Raw genomic sequence first — 18,934 nt, 5'->3', positions numbered from 1 at the left:
AGTTTGACTTTCCCGCCGTCTGTCCCGTCAAAACCCTGGCACGCTGAGTCCTGCTTGGGAGACCGTTGTGAGAAAAATGAAGTCGCTTCTTACCAAGTGTGTGCGGCGCACGGCTCGCTCGGCGGCTCGTGCCCTCAGCCTCTGGGTCCGTTGGGGCATCTCCAGCCGGCTGACCGCAGACCAGGGGACGCCGCCCGATCTGACTGGGGGGAAGGTAAAGGGGGGAGCGCACTTCGGGAATGGACGCTTTCCTTCGTTGTTTATTTCTTCATTGGCTTCCTTGAGCCATGTGTGTAAAGTGTACATTTCTTTCAGAACATTGACACCGAAGTCCCATTCCTTAGCTGAGGGTGACGGAGCCAGAAGGCACGGACGGACGCCGGCCGAGCTCCTGCCGTGGAGATGGGCACCAGAGCCGGGCCGCCGGCTTGCAGTGCCTTCCGAGCCACTGCTCCTCTGGAAACTCCTAGAGATGACACAGTTTCTTTCCGTGACTTTGCATCGAACTTTTGCCCTGATTTCGTGACGCACCTCATAATTGCAGAAGACTTCTGCTAATCCCTAAATGATTGCTTATTTAAATCCTGAATTTTCCTGACCACGTGTTTGAAGACCTCTCGTGTGTCTGTAGCTGGTGTGTTCTGGGGCCCGAGGCCACACTCCCCAACGCTTGCAGTGGCCCAGAGCTGTCACTCAAGCGTGTCCGCTCCCCGTTTTGAGTCCTGGGGCTCACCGGTGGAGCACATGTGCTCCGTGAGGACCTGTAATCATGACGCGAGAGTTTTCGGTAGGTTTTCTCAATAATGACCCATTGATTGGAAGGTTAGGGTGGTGTTCCAGGCACAGAAGGAAAACCAAAAGCAAATACACGGATCCACTCAGACACACACGGTGCACTGTGAGGGGCTGGTAGGCGAACACTTGAATACGTCAAGGACAAGGAGGGTTGTAATAAATCAGAATAGACCAGAGTTGCCCAGAGTGGCATTAAATAGGTTATGCAGGTAAACCGTCCCTTCTTTAAGGATAGATGAACTTGCTGGGGGGTTTCCCTTCATTTGTGTCCCATTACATGAATCTGTGCTTCATGTTACTGGTGTAGAGCCACGTATCAAAGATGCTGTTGGATGAGAGAATGCAGGGCCTTAGAGCTGAGCTCTACGAAGAAAGGAAGAATTTCCCTAGCGATGGTGATGGTGTTGTTTACTGATGGTTATTTTGTTCCTTCATGTAGAAAGTCAACAAAGCTATTCTCGGGCTGGCATTATTTCCCTTCTCGTATACGAATTTCTTCATATTCTCAATGACTGCTGCAAGATGGCAGGATGGTGTTAGAATAAAATCTGTCAGCCTAGAAATAATTATCTCCATTTCCGGATATGGATACTCCGTGGGGCTGGTGTACACAGAGGCTATAAGCTGTTATTGATAGAAACTACAGAGAAAAAGGAGATTGTGATTTTTATGTCTGCCACCTCAATCCCTTTTGCACACATCTTTCCTGCAAAAGGGAAAGTGGTCTTTTCTTTCTTTCTTTTTCTTTTTTTTTTTTTTGAGTCTGGAAAATGTACTGTAGCCTCATGGATGCTTGTTACATAGAAAAATTAAGATCATCACAGTTGTCTCTAGGAGCTTGTCTTTGTCTTAATCTTGGATGAACTCTCTCAGGATGTTATATTTTCCTGTTTGTTTTTCATCTTTGCTGAAGTTTCGGTGACGAACATGGGGGAAAAGGCTGAGAAGTGTACCTGTCCCTGGCTGAGTTGAGGGGTCAGGGATCTAGACAGCAAGCGCTGTTGTGATGCTAATCAGACTTGACTTAAAATAGATAAGACTTTCCTTGACTGGTTTGTGAAAATCTTTTTAGCCTTTCTAACCTTAAGCTTAAAAAAGAAAGAAGAAGTTGGCCATTTTGGAACAGGCTTTTCATGAGGCACTTGGTGTCCCGGCCTGAAGCATGTTCTTGGGGGCCACTGCCAGCCCCACAGTGATTCTGGGCCACACACTCGCACTGGCCGTGAGCCGAGTGCCTTGTGGATTGCCATGCCTGCCCTGCATCGTGGGAGGAGTTCTTGCCTTCAGGGTCAGGTGTGATGGTCGAATACTAGAGACTTTCTGATGAATCTGGGTGATTTGAATGTTTTTTCTGCTGCCTTCTGACATCATCTAAGAACCAAACTGTCTTGGAGGAATGAATTCCTAGTAGATCCTGTTGTAAGTTCTATCATTAATTTGTTTTAAAGATTTTCCTCATTCTACCACCACAGCAGTCACTTTGAAAATCATCAGGCTTTAACAGTTACTATTTATTGCAAAAAAATGAATTCATTAGAATTATTTCCACCAAAAAAGCCATTTTAAAGTTTACAACCTAAAATTTATAACTAGTATGTTGTTATTTTCATAAGAATTCTGATTTTTCTTTAGCTGATTTATCTAGAGATTAAAAATATAGATGTCACTGAAAGAGTGGTAAGTGTAAAATCATTTTCCTCCACGGCTAACTTTTAGATTTTATGTTAATAGAGCTTTTAGCACATCGAAGTTCTCTTACCCACAGCTGTTACCTTCTGTATGGAGCATTCATTTTCCATCTGATGATTGAGCTATTTGTCTGAGTGGCTGCCCTATTGAAATTCCACAGTATTTTTAAGGGAACTGGGCCATGAAAAAATTTATGTTTGTTCTCCATCAAGGCCTCGGCCTGGTTATACTGATGAGTGAGATTGCAAATCATGTTACACTTTGCTATTTAAATGACTGAATTCGACAGCTTAGTTCTGCATTCACCTCCTGAGTTATCAATACATTGGATTGTCCCGTGAGATTGAGCTACAATTAAGCTAAACGTCAAGTCTTGGGAGGACCAGAGTGTGTACTGTAGAGTACCTCGGACACAGTCCTTGGTATGGGCGTTGGCAGCTACCAGCCGGCAGTCTGTTCGCTTGTTGGGTGCCAGCACCAGTGTTGTACGAAGGAGGGCCCTGCGGGTGGCATGGAATCAGAGTGAGAAGGCCACTACTGAAGTGACCCCAAGGACAGTCCCATGGCATAATGTGATATTCTGGTTTTACTGAGCGGTTGTGCCCTTTATTGCAAACCTTTGCTAGATGATACTAGGTATTGTCTGTCGCTCACCGGGAAGAAGGTGGATGGCTAACAGAAATAAGACGGGATGTCATAATGGGATAAACATTTTCCCACTTCTTAGCGTGTAACCTCAAGTCTGAAAGCATGTTACATCTAATCCACATCATGAAGGGGAGCCGGAGAGAGGTGTGAAATGCTCTGTTCTTCGGCTTAGCGTCCTGCTTGGTGTTTATGCCCCACACGGCACCTACTCAGAATGTGGGCTTACTGGCTTTTGTGTTCTTGCTATAGGAAATAAAAACCCGTTAATGATTTTTTTATTCAAAAAGTGTGTTAATCTACATTGATTTCTAAATTTGTTATGGGTCCCTTAGCTGAGAAATACAGTTCATCACTGACTGTTCTGTTACCTGACAGCAATTGATAGAGCACCCGTGCACAGGGTTCCAGAAAAGGTTAATATTTATTGATTTTTATGGTGCTACAACCCATGTAGTTTTGCCATCCAAGATGTATAGCCACCAGCAACACCTGGAAAATTGCAGAATGCACACTGGATTTTATTATAACCTATGCCAGGATTCAACATGTAAAAAATGACAGATATTTAACAAAAAGCTCTGAATGTGTAGCTACCCTGAACCTGTGACTGGAATTTAATTTATTTTAACACGAAGCACAAGAGCACTTAAAAACTAAAAATTAATCCTTGCTTTGCAAATAGCAATCACATTTAGCCTTTTCTTCCACTTAACTATGTGCTATTGATCCGAGAAGATGCCCAAGCAAGTGATAGCTGAAATTACGAGCAATAAAGGGTCGCTTCTTTAACGGAAAAGTGTGTAATTAGCAGAGAAGGGGGGAAAGCCTATGTTTAGTTTTAAAGCAGTTTGAAGGAAACAGTTTGAGTGCCACGCCAGTGTTCGAACGTGGCCAAGAACCGTCTCCGCTCCGGGAATCCTGAATTCCTTCCTTGCTCACAGTTTGTGAGTAAAAATGAGGAGTGCGCCCTGGGTTTCTTGTTGTGTTTTGTCTTGTTTTGTTTTTATTGTCTCCATCTGTATTTCCCCGACAGAAATGCAAGTCCTTGGTTTACCTACAACAGCAGGAATGCTGAACTCTTTCTGTTCATCTGCTTACTTGAATAGACTTCGGATTCGTGTTACTTTGGTGATGGTTTATAAGCATCTCTCCGTAGTCTGTAGCAGGTGCAGTAAGACACTTCCTGAATTACTTCTGTAGCCCAGAGACAGTGCACCTCGAGTTGCTTCCCCACCTCCAGGACTCCCTAGACTTGAAGAGCCAATCAGAACTAAAACCCTCCATCCATGTTTTCGAGATGTTTTTGAAAGTGGGAGCTGGAATTTATTTCTGCAAAAGATTTAATGGAAATTCTAATGTTAAAAAAACAATCCGTTATAACCCCCGAATCGATTCTGGTGTCTCCTGCGGATGTTCTTGGATCTTCCAGCAGTTTTTTGGGGTTCTGTTTTTTCCTTCCCTCACAAACAGCATGCCCGTGTTATTATGCTTATTTAGGGAAAAGAAAAGAGTTTTGCTTCTTGAAGGGGAAGCGTCCCTTGCCTAGAAAACTGCTGTCATAGCTTAAATATCATTGAAATATGTGGCGGCATCAGTTCTAATGTTGAAAAAATTAAAGACGGAAGAGAGAATTCCTGACTCGTATTCTCAAAGCCGATGACAGCATGCAGTATTTCCCATAAAGACTTCATTTTCGCCTTCTTTTATTAATTTTATTTATAATATTGTTAAAATTTTCTTCATGAATACCAATGTCAAATGAATCTAATTCTTTACATAGTTTTAATATGTCAATTTTTTAATGATTTTGTCTTTAATCTAATATGCTTCTTTCTCTGTTCTTACCCCTTTTGAACCAGGCAAGGGCTCTTACTAAGAACACAGTGATTAAAACAGTCTTTTCTTAGGAACACTGCTCTCCATCACACTCTCGCTTTCCCTTTCAGCACAGCCGGGTTTCTGTCGCCTCTCAGCCTTCGGGCTGCCTCTCTGGCTCTCTTTGCTGTGCACCTTCAGCCTGCGGGTGACAGCTGAGTGACAGGCGCCCTAACACTGCCCTTCCTTTCTGAAGTTAGACAGGGCTGCCGGAGGCCGTGTATCTGTGTCCGCAACAGCCTCACCTCAGTCGTTGCCTGGAGGGTGGGCTGACAGGTGAGGATGGTTTTAGGACCCTAGCCATGAACTTGCATTGAAGCAGCACCATCCAGGCGCGCAGCCTGCAAAAGCACGTGTACAGCAAGAACAAGGAGACACATGTGCAAGGACACATCGGATATGACAGACTAAAATGGAAAAAGGAAAAAACCATTTCAAACCATGTATTCCAAACTAGAGAATCATTTTAAGTTTTGTGAATAACAGTGTGAATAAAGACGGAGGTTTCAAGTTTCACAAAGCTGTTGCGCAAGGGCTGGGAGAACCTTGTGATTCTCATAACTAGGGAATTTATTTTCTGCCCTGCCCCCAGGAAAAATAAACAAACCCTTTGAATTGCTCTTTTTTCGTCAAGCATGTTTTATTTGACTTTTAGTTCCAAATTTGCCCTTTTAAAAGATGTACTTTATTTTGTGAATTGTCGGAAAATGTGAAACATCAGAGGGAAAATATCTTAACCCCATTTTGAATTGTTTAATTTCCTTATTTACTTTGTATTTTAGTTCTAAATAAAACATATATTCTGACAATTATATTGAAAACATTAATGCATATTTTATAGCAATTTATATGCTTCTCCTTTTGTTTTTGCCTTTTTGGATTGAAACTGAAAATGACTTTAGTGTTTTGGTTTACATTAGAGATGCATTCAAAATAAAAACAAATGATTTGAGCCTAAATATGGTAGAAAAAAAATCAGATTTCAAAAAAATAAAGGTCACCAGATATCCTGGGAATCATGACTGAAATATGTGGCCGTTTTTAAGCTTCAATTTTGAGCAGCTAATCTATGTTGCTGTCTTTAAGAGTGAGACTTTTTAAGTACATTTAAATTTAATTCTCTTTAGGTGAGTTTAATCATATGAGCTGATCCTCTTTGGCTTAATACTGTTAGAATTCTCAAGTAGCTTTTTCATTGAAAAAATGTTTGTTTGTCTTAGTGCCCCAAGTGAGGCTTAGTGGTCTAACTGGTTTCCCTGGTCAGTGTGATCCTCCCGTCCCCCCCTCTGTCCCAAGCTGGGCCGCGCCGAAGCCGGTCCAGGAATCACCTTGGGCTTTCCTTCTTTACTTGCGTCATCTTCAAAAAGGGGGAAAGCAAGTGTGTGGGTCCGGTAGACAAGGCTCTGCTATGTCGCTTCCTTCTTTCCTAGTAAATTGTATTCCCTAATGGTAGCCGAACTGCTTGCATGGGACCTGGGAGAGTTAAAAGGATTGTCGGTCAAGGAGGCCCCGGTCTGTGGTGGTCTCTGTGCCTCGCTGGCGCTGCTTGTTGATTGTAGCCTGTTTGGGAGTTTCAGAGTCTCGTTTGCTGCGCTGCCGGACTTGGCAAAGTACATGAAGTACTTCAGTGGGGTGTGATGTGAAGAGGCATCATTTGTATGAGAAAATAAATCTGAAAAATCTTTAAGACATGAATGTCTGGGCACGGGCTGCAGCAGCAGGCGCCCACCCCGGGGTGGGCAGGGTGCGAGTCCTTCCCCGCCCCCCTGCTCACTCCCTCTTGGAGGGCGGGGTGCTTCCCGCAGCCAGCGTGGCCTCCGCACCCAGCTGGGCTCTCAGCAGCTCTGGACAGACAGACAGGTGGGCAGGACTGAGCTCCTTCCGTGGGCGCGAAGCCTGAGCAGCTCTGCTCCAGCCTCTCCAGGAGCCCTGGCTCTTCCCCCAAGCCCTTTGTTTCCACTCCTTCCAGTCCCTTTCCTTTCTCGGGTTCTTCTGATGACCTTTCAGCCGCCTCTTTTATTGAGGGAGAGAGAGAATGACTTACAAGGTGAAACAATCGTGCAAAGCTAACAATAGACTCCGGGACCCTTGGTCGGCAGTGGACCAGGAGCCTGTCAGAAGCACGGATTACCGAGCTCCTTTTTTAAAAAGAAGGTAATCTCTGCTTCCTCGAGGAAGATGGTATTCTTTTGTGACGGTCCTCCTCTTCCTTGTATTGCTTTAACCATTGAAGAGGGAATTCCTCTCGTAACCCTTTGTCCGCTAATCTTCTTTCATGGGAGCTTTTGCTCACGGGCCACTTTTTTCATTATACCTGCCATGGGAATATCTTATTTTGCTGCTAATTTATTATAATCTGTGCTTGTTACTGTAAGGTGTCCGCTGACATTCACTCCACTTGGCCTTGTCACTCAGGCTGCCCGGTGTATTTTTAAAGCCACATGTTCTGGATTGCTGGGTTTTAGCTGATTTTTCCCAGCTTTCCCTTTCTTATACAAAGCTTTGTATCAGTAGATACCCCTTAAAAGTTTCAGTTCTGTCAAAACGATTGGTCTGGTTCTGAGTTCCCATATAATGTATCTGGGATTCCCAACAATACCACGTAAATTTCTTACTTAACATGTCATTCTGAAATATTTTTTTGTAGTATTGAAAGTTATATTTAAAAAAAAAAACAAAACTCTCATCACATTTCATCGATTATCCTACAGACAGGTCAAGTTTACCTTTTCAGAGAGGGAGGGAAGATGATATGTTAAAGAGAATATTTTGGGCAGGGGTGTAAAATAAGCGGCAATACCTTGAAATGTAAACGCTTGAGACGTGTATAAGAAGGCCGTGTAAAAATTGAGCTAACTTTAACTAGAAATGAGAGAAAACAACACTTAGATGATCTGTCCTCAAAATAAGATTTCAAATCAGAGTTAATGTAGTCTGAAAAAGAAAGTCAAAAATGAAGATAACCATATAAGGTAACTGTAACTTTTAACTCTTAAGATGTTTTACATAAAGATTTTATTTCAACAAATTAGCATGCTGGCATAGGAAAAGAAAGGGCCGTCCAAAGATTGGAAAGCAAACTTGAAGAATCAGGTAAATCTACAGTAAGCCATTGTGCTGATTTATAGAAGTTAGGGAACCAGAAGTAGAAGGGCTCTAGAAGTGGAATTATGTGGCTGGTGGTGAATAGAGCAAGGATATTTGAAGTAGTCCGTAAGCCGTTTTATGTTTTCAGTCGGTATGTTTCAGGCAAGCACACATTTGAAATCAAACACATGTAATGAACCATTGGAAACTCTTAAGAAGCGAGGGAAATTGACAAATGACAAGCGCACTGCCCCCGGAGCTGGGGGTCCTGGAGCCTCGTCCTGTTACTCACGGTCACTGTTTGCTTGAGGCCCTCTCTGCTTTACTTCCCTGAGTGTAAAATAAAGGATGAAATTTTAATAGATGAGCTCCCTGGGTCTTCCCAGGGTGATACACTGTAATTATGTGTAATTACAAATAATGCTCCATTATAGCCCAAATCTCCTGGTAATCTCTTCTATAACTTTCATTCGTTGCAGTTATAAGGAAAGGCGTGCATATAATTTTGGGGGAGTCAGAGACCATCAGGAGGGTTTACAGCTTAGGAAGGCTTGGAGTTCTAGGTATAGACAAGTTAGGAACAAACTCCATTCCTCAAATGTTCTTTCCCACAGAGGACTATGAGGGGCTCTGGATGAACAGGACATTTGTTCACTGCCGCTGAAGAGATCACGGAGTCGGCTGAAAGCCCATGGCATCCTGAACATTCTCTGAAATCTGAGCTTAGCACAGGGGCATGGACACCAAGAGCACAACCCTGGTGGGGGCAGGAATACTCCGTCTGTTCGAGGTGACCGGTTCCCTCTAGGGATAGAGACAGTGCAGAGAACGAAAATCAAACTGTCACATAATAGCAAAAATCAAGAAATGGGTAGAGTTTTTCTGTGACCTCCCATTAGTTATAGATAGGCCAATGGCTCCAAGTGGCTTCCCAGTAGCAGTAGAACAGAGCTGAGCCAACAGGAAGTGGGCAGCGGGGGTGGTCCGGGCACCGATGGCTGGGGAGCAGGCTCCAGGGGACGCGGGCCAGAGCACAGCAGCGGGCCGCCCACGGGAGGGCGCCCCGTGTTTCTCTTCCCAGTCCAGTGGGGCGCAGGAGGGCTGGGGGATCACCGTCTGCAACCACAGCTCCGGTGTTCCAGACCCATCACTGCCAGGGCAGGGGCGGCCGATATGGCAGCCGGGAAACATCAGTCCCTTCCCGGATCTCTCGCTACCAGTGTTTGCGTGTAGTGTGTGCGTGAGGCCGTCCTTAAGACACCTACTGCCTTTCTTTTGCTCTGTGGTAAGTAGCTTTGGAATTAAGTTCTCTCTGAACCTGGGGAGGTCTCCCATCTTCTTGCTCTTGGGGATACTCTGAACGCACATACTTCATCTCTCTCACTCGACTCTCCAGGGTTTTCATACTTTTAACAGGATGTGGTTTTTAATGAGGCTTCTAGAAGCTTCGGAAACTTCTTTAATGATTTTGTTTTGACCTTTTGCTACTGCCTTTACTGGGACTGAGTTGATCGTCAATACTGAAAATTTGCTACCACGATTCAGATTTTAATATCTTCATGTGCACCTTCTTAAAAATTTTTTTCTCGGTTCTGGAATCAGCACCTATTAAGGATTTTAACGGGAAGTAATTGTCTAAATTCCCTCCATGCATGGCAGGGCAGCATATGAGAGTTCGAACAACCTGGGGTGCTCGGATGCTCCCAGATGTCTCCAGACTTTTACGCTTGCACACCTTTGTGTTGTTCTGTATGAAGCAGACATTTTATTTTATTTTTATTTATTTATTTTTTTTAAGAATTTATTTATTTGACAGAGAGTGAGAGAAGGAGAGAGAGCACAAGTGGAGGGAGCAGCAGAGGGAGAGGAGGAAGCAGGCTCCCCGCCAAGCAGGGAGCCCGATGCGGGACTTGATCCCAGGATCCTGAGATCATGACCTGAGCCCAAGGCAGAGGCTTAATCCACTGAGCCACCCAGGTGCCCCTGAAGCAGACATTTTAAACAGACTCCGGCAGAAGGTGTTCCCTACTTCTTCAGTCCCTTGTAAACAGTAGCAATCCCCACAGGGCCCTACGAGGCCAGGTAAGGAGAAACCAGGGCGTTCCCTTGGTCCGGGGCCAAGGTCGTTTGCTTTGTTCCGGCTCTGTGCTTGCTTTCTTTTCTCATTAGGTTTTAGTCACATGGTCACCCTGTTGAATTGCCTGAACAGTTTTGTGTGGGGATCTGGTAGAAAGTGGGCGGACTCCAGAAGCCTGAGTGCGGTGTCCCGTGCCACCTGGGTTCTCAGTGCGCTTGCCCTTGGCTCTGTGCCTCGCACTGCTTTCTCTTCTCAGGGATTGGTGCCTTACTGTCAGTGTTTCCATATTTCTTCTTGATCACCTCATAGTGTGATCTTGAAACCTTGAAACACGGCATGTTATTTGAACATACACTTTTCTCTTTTTATTAACTTCATATTTGTAGATTTATTTCATTTTCAGTGTTAACTATCTTTATATGTAGGTTTTAATCTCATCGTTAGCTTTGATTCATTTTCATAGTAAGTTTTCTTCATAGGTATTAACTTTCAGAACTAAGCAGACTTTTTAAATAAAAATAATCACTATGAGTGTCATTTTTTTAAAAATTGTTAATGAAAATACCGAAGATAGCTGGAGACTAGGGCTGTCATACAGGGTATGCTCTAGGTGGGGAACCAGCAATCCTAGAAAGTTCTCAGCATACTTAATCGCACGCCAGAAAACATGACGGGAACTTTAGACATCCATGCTAGATACCGGTCCCCCCACAGCGGCACACGGGGTTGCTGGAGTAGCCGCAGCAGCGTCGCGGGGAGTTCTCCCAGGTCGCCCGCCCCAGCGTAGTGCCCCCACCCCTTAGCGTCCACGGGAAATGGACACCCAGGTGACCAGCAGCCCGCAAAGCCAAAAAGACACCATTTGAGCGCTTTAGAGCAAGGACTGGCTCATTAAGAATAAAAGGATGGATCACTTAGTGAGTTTGCTCACATTCACGAGACTGTCTGTGAACTCTGGGCAGCTGGCGCACGCACCTCTCCCCCTCGGTGTGTGCCGGGCTCTGTGTCTGTGTCTGTCCTGGGTTTTCCCTCACCTTCGTGGCCACAGCCCCAGCGCCGTGCTCTCCGCACCTCCCAGGAGCCCGGTGGGTCTGTTGTGGGGCAACATGCGGAGCGGCCATTGGGTGTGCAGAGGGCGACCTGGGGGCCAGATGGGTGGGCCGCGTAGGCCTCATCTGCAGGGGTCCTGCCGGAGTTGCTTCTGCAGCTGACAGAAGCTGCAGAGCCACGGGATGGGTGAGTGAGAGGAGGAGGCTGTGTTGGTTTATCTTTTGAAAAAAGTCACCCTGGCTTATTTATAGAGTAAGGAGTGCTCAGGGGTAGCATGGTGGTGGCCAGAGGTGATGACAACGGGGCAGGGGTGGAGGAGGCGGTCAGATGCAGGGTGGAAGCCAGCCTTCTCTCTGCGTCTGTCTCTGAGCCTCGTGCCCTTACTTGGCTTGCTGCCTTCTGGCCAAAAACCCTGGATTCCTGGGGCAAGGCAGTCTGGCCCCGCTGGTGGATTCTGGCATCTGTGTTTCCTACTAGCACACTCGCCACGCGCTTCTTCACCTCCAGGGAGACATCTCAGGCTACTTAAACTTCGGCAGTGCTTACTTTCCTTGTCTCGCTTTCTGTCGTGGGCAGGATTGTCTTCCTGACTACATACACCTTTCTTGAGAAAACTGTTCCCATCTTCGTGTCATTAAGCCCAACAGTTCCTAACAGTATGCTTTATTTAGAGAGGTACTTTTAAACGCTTCTTCGTGTTCTTGAATTATACTTACTTGAAAAGATTTCCATATGGTTGTGTAAAGAAATACAGAAAATTTGTTTTAATGCTACAAGAATGTGACAGCAGAGTATTCTGGTATCTTTCACAGCCCAGATACAATACCTTATCTTTATGTCATTGTATAGACTGGAAATTTATTTCTGATAGATCTCATGACAGCAAGAGAAATCAGGTACACTTAAGGGCACCGTTGTTACTCTCCACCCCCCCACACCCAGGGGAAAACCGAGACCTTTCCCTAAGGAAAAAAAGAATGGGCTCAAAGGAAAAGGAAGAAGGGAATGTGTGTGTGTGAGTGTGTCTGTGTGTGTACACATGCAGGCACACATAAGTATGTATTTTAACATATTTTACTTAATTACAGTGAAGGTAAATACCTCAATTAATTAACTTTCTCTTCACTTTTCTGACATTAAGTTGTTCAAGATTTTAAAACAATGCTTTTTTTTAAAAAAAAAAAGGGCCAATCTCAGCATGTAGTATGAGCTAGAAAAACATTTTTTAATCAGTTGGCTTGCTTAAAATTATTTCCAAAACCATCTCATCCAGAAACAGGTATTTAGGAGAAACAGACCAGATTTATTCTACAATGATTATTTTTTAAAATAGACACAGATACTTGCATTACGCTCATCTCTTTATGTGAGGTTGTTATTGTTTATGCTTAACCTGTATCATAAACAGCTATATGATTATGTCAATACAGTTATCTTATTAAGCTTGTTTTCTTCAGCCTAAGAGTATAAAATATAAATATTGGACAAAGAAAAAATAATATGAAGGTTTTCTTTGTCCTTTAGTAGGAAATCAGTACTTTAAGAAGGACTGACACTGTGACCACACAAGAATTATTAATATTTTAATGAATACAACTAGCCTGAATTTTTTTTTATCTCAGGTAACCTAATTTTATCATTTGAAGCTTGCATTGCTACCAAAGGCTGAAGTTTTGCTGGATGAGAAACCAGTGCGTTTTTATAAATATAAAGACACATATATCCATATATTTAAAAATTCAGGATAAGGTTGTATATAGCAACTGTACTTAGCAATAGACATCATTTGCATTAGCATGTAGCATATAGCAATAGACATTATTTGGCTGAAAAATTCATTTGTTAGGTGTGTTATCTGAGTTATAAAAGGCATCTTCTTCTCTGTCTCCATTACTCTCACACACGACAACCCCACGTGTACAGCACTGTGACACCGGAGGGTGGCAGTTCCCACACCAGGCAGTTCTCTTCGACACTACCGGGACATTCCACAGTTGAACTCAATTCTGGCCCCGTCTTCCTGGAGACAGTGCTGCAAGCCACTGGTTAAGGGCTCAGTCCCACAAGATTCTGCCCACTTCGGATACCAGTCCCAAGTCACACTTGTCATGCTTCTGACTGGTTGGCTATAAATCAGAGGTTTCCACATGTCCTCCTGGGATTCGATTAGTTTGCTGGAGGAACTCACAGAACTCAAGGACACATGTTTACCAGTTTGCTGAAGAATGTGACAAGGGGTCCGGATGAACGATGAAGAGGTACACAGGGCAAAATCTGGAAGGGGCCCCAGCACGAGTGTCTGCCTCCATGAAGGGGGGAGGTTCTGTGTCGGCATCGCCCTCCCAGTGTTTGGATGTGTTCACCGACCTGGAAGCTGTCAGAAACCCACATTTTTGGGGTCAGATGGATGCTTCCTTAAGTAGGCATGATTAGTTATTAGCTCTATTTCTAGCACACTCTCTGGAGAAGTAGAGGGCGGGGCTAAAAATTCCAAGCCTCTGATGATGGCTTGTTCTTTCTGGGGACCCGCTCCCCAGAAGGTTTGAAATGATCGGTGCTCCCGCATGTCTTCACTGTGAAGCAAGACCGTTCTTTCTAGGAGCTGCATGGCAGTGAAATGGGTAAGGAGGGGTGGGGTTAAGTTCCACCGGTAAAATTCTCAAAGAAATAGTGTTCCAAATGCTCCGTTCTCCAAAGTGGTGGTAGAAGTTACCCAGAGTCCTGCCACGTGAGAACCGGAGCAGCTGTGCTGGAGGTCTGCTCACTCCTCACAGGGCTTTGGGAAGCCGGCAGACCCCGAGCCAGGCAGCACACAGAAGCCTGTGGTTGGGACAGGCCTCGCAGGGCCGGCAAAGCTCTGTTCTTGTTCCATCTCCACCTGCGGACGCGCGGCTGCCCCACCAACCCCAGCAGTGACCGGGTCTGCCTGAACTCTCTTTGCAGCCCACTGGTCCAGTTCCAGAACGTTCCTCTGTAGGTTGAGACAGAATATTTTTCCCTGTATCTTCCCAGCTTCCTCGTTCTTTTCTCTCTGAAGCTCCCTGTTAGAAATCTAACACCATTTTTTTTTTAAAGATTTTATTTATTTGTCAGAGAGAGCGAGCGAGAGCGAGCACAGGCAGACAGAGTGGAAGGCAGAGTCAGACGGAGAAGCAGGCTCCCCGCGGAGCAAGGAGCCCGATATGGGACTCGATCCCAGGACGCTGGGATCATGACCTGAGCCGAAGGCAGCTGCCTAACCAACTGAGCCACCCAGGCGTCCCACTAACACCATTTTTGATCCATCTCGAGAAACTGCTTCTTCCCTAGACTGTAAACTGAAGGGCAAAAGAGAAATCCCCAGTATCCTGTTAATATAAATCTGGTTGTTTCTTGTTTATTAAACTGAATAAATTTATAGTATCCTTTTCTCATGTGACAGTGTCCCCATGTCCTCATGGTGTCAGCCTGCAGTTGTCTCTACCAGATTTCATCAGCATCTTTACCGTTTGCCGAGTCTAATGTACACACCCACCGTGCAGGTTCGGATCACATTATCACTGTCGGAATGTAACACTTGCAGCTCCGGCCGGTGTAGACAGATGGAGGACAGACCCGCCGTATACATCCTCTATCACGTGGATGATGTAGACACGTAGCCTCCGCTTCAGCTGATGCAAAGATGTCGGCTGTGACAGTGGACACGGCTGTGTCTCTCACCACCCTGGTTCATATTCCCTTTGGCACCCCCATCTGTGTCGCTGTCAGGGAGCGCAGTGTGCCCTGTGCAGCACGTATGTGGGCTGGCTTAAAGGAGGAGCGAGCTTCGAGCAGTGATTGGAAGGCCGTGAGGAATGTGTTTGGGGAGAAGGAAGGCTTGGAGCATGGAAGTGATGTTCTGGTGTGGAGGTCTCACAGGGGACCTGAGGGGCGAGCTCTCACCTGGCTTCCCAGAGGTGGCCCTCAGTTTGCAGTTCTTGAAACGTGATCTTATCGAGAACCAGAGATAATCTGACAGAGCCACCATAACTAAAATTTGCAAGATAATTATATAAATTAAAATGTTTTTCTTTTAAAGTGAGAACTATTACTGTCAAGTAGACAGGACTACTTCTGTCAGCACTCAACAGATCTGCTTGTGAAGCCAAATCATGGTCAGAATGTTGCTTCACTGAGTTTAAAGCCAGAACAGGGTCACTGAGTTGAATTTAGGCACAGTTCTGCTGTGCTAGCCTGAGGCAGTAGCCTGGCCAGCCCCATGGTCCCATGGCCCCTGAAGGCCATCTCCAGGGCACCTCTTTCTCTGGTGGTGCTGAGCACAGTACTCCCATGCCCATGTTTCCTTTTCTGAGTACCGAGCGGGCTTCTCCTTCTCTGACTGCCTTCCCCTGGCCATGCCAGTGCTCCTGCCAGGCCCACATCTAGTCCACACCAGCGCAGTCAGACTGTCTCGCACGGCCCTTGGTCGACCAGGAGCCTCGGGCAGATACTTGTACATCTAGGATATGCATGTGGCCAGCTTCTCTGGGCTGTGTTGCATTAATTAAATTAACTTCTGATTTTTTTTTTTTTTTTGAGTGATTCACTGTCTTCTCTCTGTATTTTCTTAATGGAACATTCTAGATGAGGGATTGAGTTTTGAAACAGTTTTGAGGAATAAACAGGAGAGGGTTACAATCTGTTATTCTTAATAGAGATTAGGAACTTGAAAATGTCAGTTTGTGTAAACATAAAGATATTTATGTAGTAAGTATCTAATTAGTGACTTCCCTGCATGTCTGCACTGACAGTTCCTATTTTATTCACAGAATAATTTGAAGATGGGTTCTATTATGGGAGGAAGGTAGTGCCATAATGGAAGGAGCTTTTATAGATTGGGCGGGTATTTTAAACTCTCTGAACATCCGTTTTCTTTCCCATAGAATGTGTGATAGTACTAATCTTCCGGATTTATTGAGGTGATATATGGAAAGCTCCACTCGTGGCATACGCTGGGTACTTAACAAATGGCAACTCTTATTATGATAAGAGTCCTTTGAGGGGAAAATGTTTATCATTGTTTTTATATAAGGAATTTAGAACGCCTTTCTCACCTCTGCTTTCTTGTCCCTCGGTGGAAGGGACACACTGTCAGTACGAGCTCAAGCACTGTGCGTTGTGAAGCCTCCCATGAACCCCTCAGTCAGTGTTTGTCAGCTTCTCCCTTGTCTGGAGAACCACAGCCCATGCCTCACCTGTGGGCCCCAATGAGTGTGTTGATTGCGTGTGTTTAATATCAAGTATGTGTTTCATTTTCTTCCCGTGTGTGCAACACGTGTGTAAGTGCTGGCTCACAGCACAGTCAGGCGGCAGCAAAGGGGAGCGTCATTCTTGTCCCCGGCACTTCCCGAGTGTGTGAGTACGTGTGCATTAAAGATGTCAGACGAGCAAATACACCAAGAAGCTAGTTTAAGATGATGGGAAGTGTTCTGCAGGCAAGAATGCAGGGTTTAAGGATGGAAAGTTCCAGAGAGCTTACCTGGAGTTCAGTACTCACATTGGGTCTCTCTGAGGAGGAAACGTGAGCTGTATTGTGCGTGATGAAGAACCAACCACGCAAATACCTGGCGCCAAAACTTTCCAGGCGGACGGACAAGGAAGCTAAAACCTTCTGGGCACGAGCCAGATCGACACGTCTGCTTCGGCCGCTCTGCCCGCTGCCTGGTAAGCGCACCTCATAATCGTTGGCAGGAAGTGAGTGAATGAGTAAAACCACAGCTCGCGAGGCTTCTCCTCCAGTTTCGGGATGTGACTGCAGGACGTTGTGAAGCTTAAGATTCTAGCAGAGGTGCGGTGTTCATCATGGTCTTGACGGAAGAAGAGTAACGTTTAACTTGGGGAGGAAGGTCACCCCGTTTGCACAGAAGACCTCTCTCGGTACTTGTGGGGCTGACGGTTGGCACAGCCAGATAGGGCTTGAGTGGGGATGCAGACATTTTCATGGGAAGGTTAGGCACATGGAGGACACCTGTCTCCCAGTGTGTTCCCTCTGCCTTGTTCTCCATCAGACCTTTTGGTGACCGAAAATTTCCTGGGAATATTGGGAATATTTATATATAATATACTTTGTTATATATAAATATTGGGTATGTATTTTATATAAATATATATAAATATTGGGAATATTTATATATAACATACTTTGTTTAGTAGAATTTTTCTCCTTTTCTAAATAAACCTCAAGCAGATTGTCAGCGTGCTATGTTTAATAATAAAGGGTAGTATTTTATATCTCAGACCTCTTCTTCCAAGTAAATTTTTAATTTCAAAGGAACTGTTCGAGATTGCAAAACTTTACACAGATGTAGATGCTGGTTGGGGGTTTTAGTAAACCAACTGCCAGTCAGAATTCAAAACCAAAGTGAGTCAAATTATATGTCTGTACTTAAAGCCCATTACCTTTTTTGCTTAAATGTCCTTTGTTGTAGGGAATAAAGAGCTGCAGCATTCATGTCTGTTCTAAATCTAGATCACGCCGCCGTCATCCGCGTCGCTGTCAGGCTCATCGCCACGCCTGTAAACCAGCAGCCGGTGCGTCACAGCCGCTCCCCTGCCCCGGTCACGCCGCGTCTTGGGTTTGGACTGGCGGCTCCTGACCCTCCTGCGAGCAGTCCTTGCCTCAACACCCATGTGTGTCCTTGTGAACCCCCCTGCCTTTCTAACCGTGGACATCCGTTGTGCCTTTGAAGAGATTCATTTTAGCACATTTCTGTTGTCTCAGTGGTGTTTTTGTGAGTCTTTGAAACATTTTCTCTGCCCCCTTGGTGAAAACTGGCCAATTTTGGCCTCTCTGAATGAAGTACACTTGGGAACCCCTTTGTTACCCTTGCAGGCGAGATCTCCCTAGCCAAACTGTGCTTTAATTAGTCTGATTTCAACAGTGTTTGTAATTTCTGGGTTTAAAAACATGCATCTACTGATGAACTGCTGTTGGCTATGTAGGTACAGGTGAAAATTTCAGGTTGCAAGTTTCTCCGTAAGCAAGAAAGGTTCAAAATCAGATGTGGTGCCACTTTGGACTGCGTGATGACTTCACATTGTCATTGTCATTGTCATTGTGATGACTTCACATTGTCATTGTCATTGTGGTGACTTCACATTGTCATTGTCATTGTCACTGTGGTGACTTCACATTGTCATTGTCATCGTGATGACTTCACATTGTCATTGTCATCGTGGTGATTTCACATTGTCATTGTCATTGTCATCGTGGTGACTTCACATTGTCATTGTCATTGTGGTGACTTCACATTGTCATTGTCATTGCCATCGTGATGACTTCACATTGTCATTGTCATTGTCATCGTGATGACTTCACATTGCCGCCGTACCCTTTTCGGGCCCTTTTGACGTGATGGACATTCTGGTAGGAGTTGGCATCCTGCAGCCTGGCTTCTTTATGCAAAGCTCAGGACCCAAGGTGAGATCATGGTATGCCGTACTCAGCCAGTTCCTCGTGTCACAGGTGGTTATATGCCATATTCTAACAGCCGTATTATTTTCTGGTTTTGAAGAGTCGAGTGATTGGGGTTTTCTCTGAAGTTTGAAATCCCAGAAAAAGTACTGTCTTCCATTAGATAATCATGCTTCTTTATTACAGCGTTATTAGGAAATTAAATGAGATAGTAGGTGTGATGTGCAGGGTAGAATGTCTAAGGCGCCCAAAGAACTTAATGGGGGCTACTTCCCATCCTC

The 18,934-nt window shown here is 45.0% G+C and overlaps 1 protein-coding gene across 10 annotated transcripts in view; it reads left to right on the top strand.

The window, feature by feature from the left end:
- ZNF407 (zinc finger protein 407) overlaps positions 1–18,934 on the top strand; it is a 439,083-nt gene that overhangs the window by 313,257 nt on the left and 106,892 nt on the right. Inside the window, exon 10 of one of the 10 annotated variants that reach the window (XM_082698667.1) lies at positions 4,166–6,023. The exons of the other annotated variants lie outside the window; for them this stretch is intronic. Within the exon in view, the coding sequence (XP_082554793.1) occupies positions 4,166–4,332 (167 nt within the window). The 3' untranslated portion in view covers positions 4,333–6,023. Of the gene's footprint in view, positions 1–4,165; positions 6,024–18,934 lie in introns of those variants that run through there. 10 annotated transcript variants of the gene reach the window in all.

This window comes from Mustela nivalis (assembly GCF_964662115.1).
Source record: "Mustela nivalis genome assembly, chromosome: 14".
Classification (NCBI taxonomy): domain Eukaryota; kingdom Metazoa; phylum Chordata; class Mammalia; order Carnivora; family Mustelidae; genus Mustela; species Mustela nivalis.
This window is presented reverse-complemented; position numbering and strand designations above follow the sequence as displayed.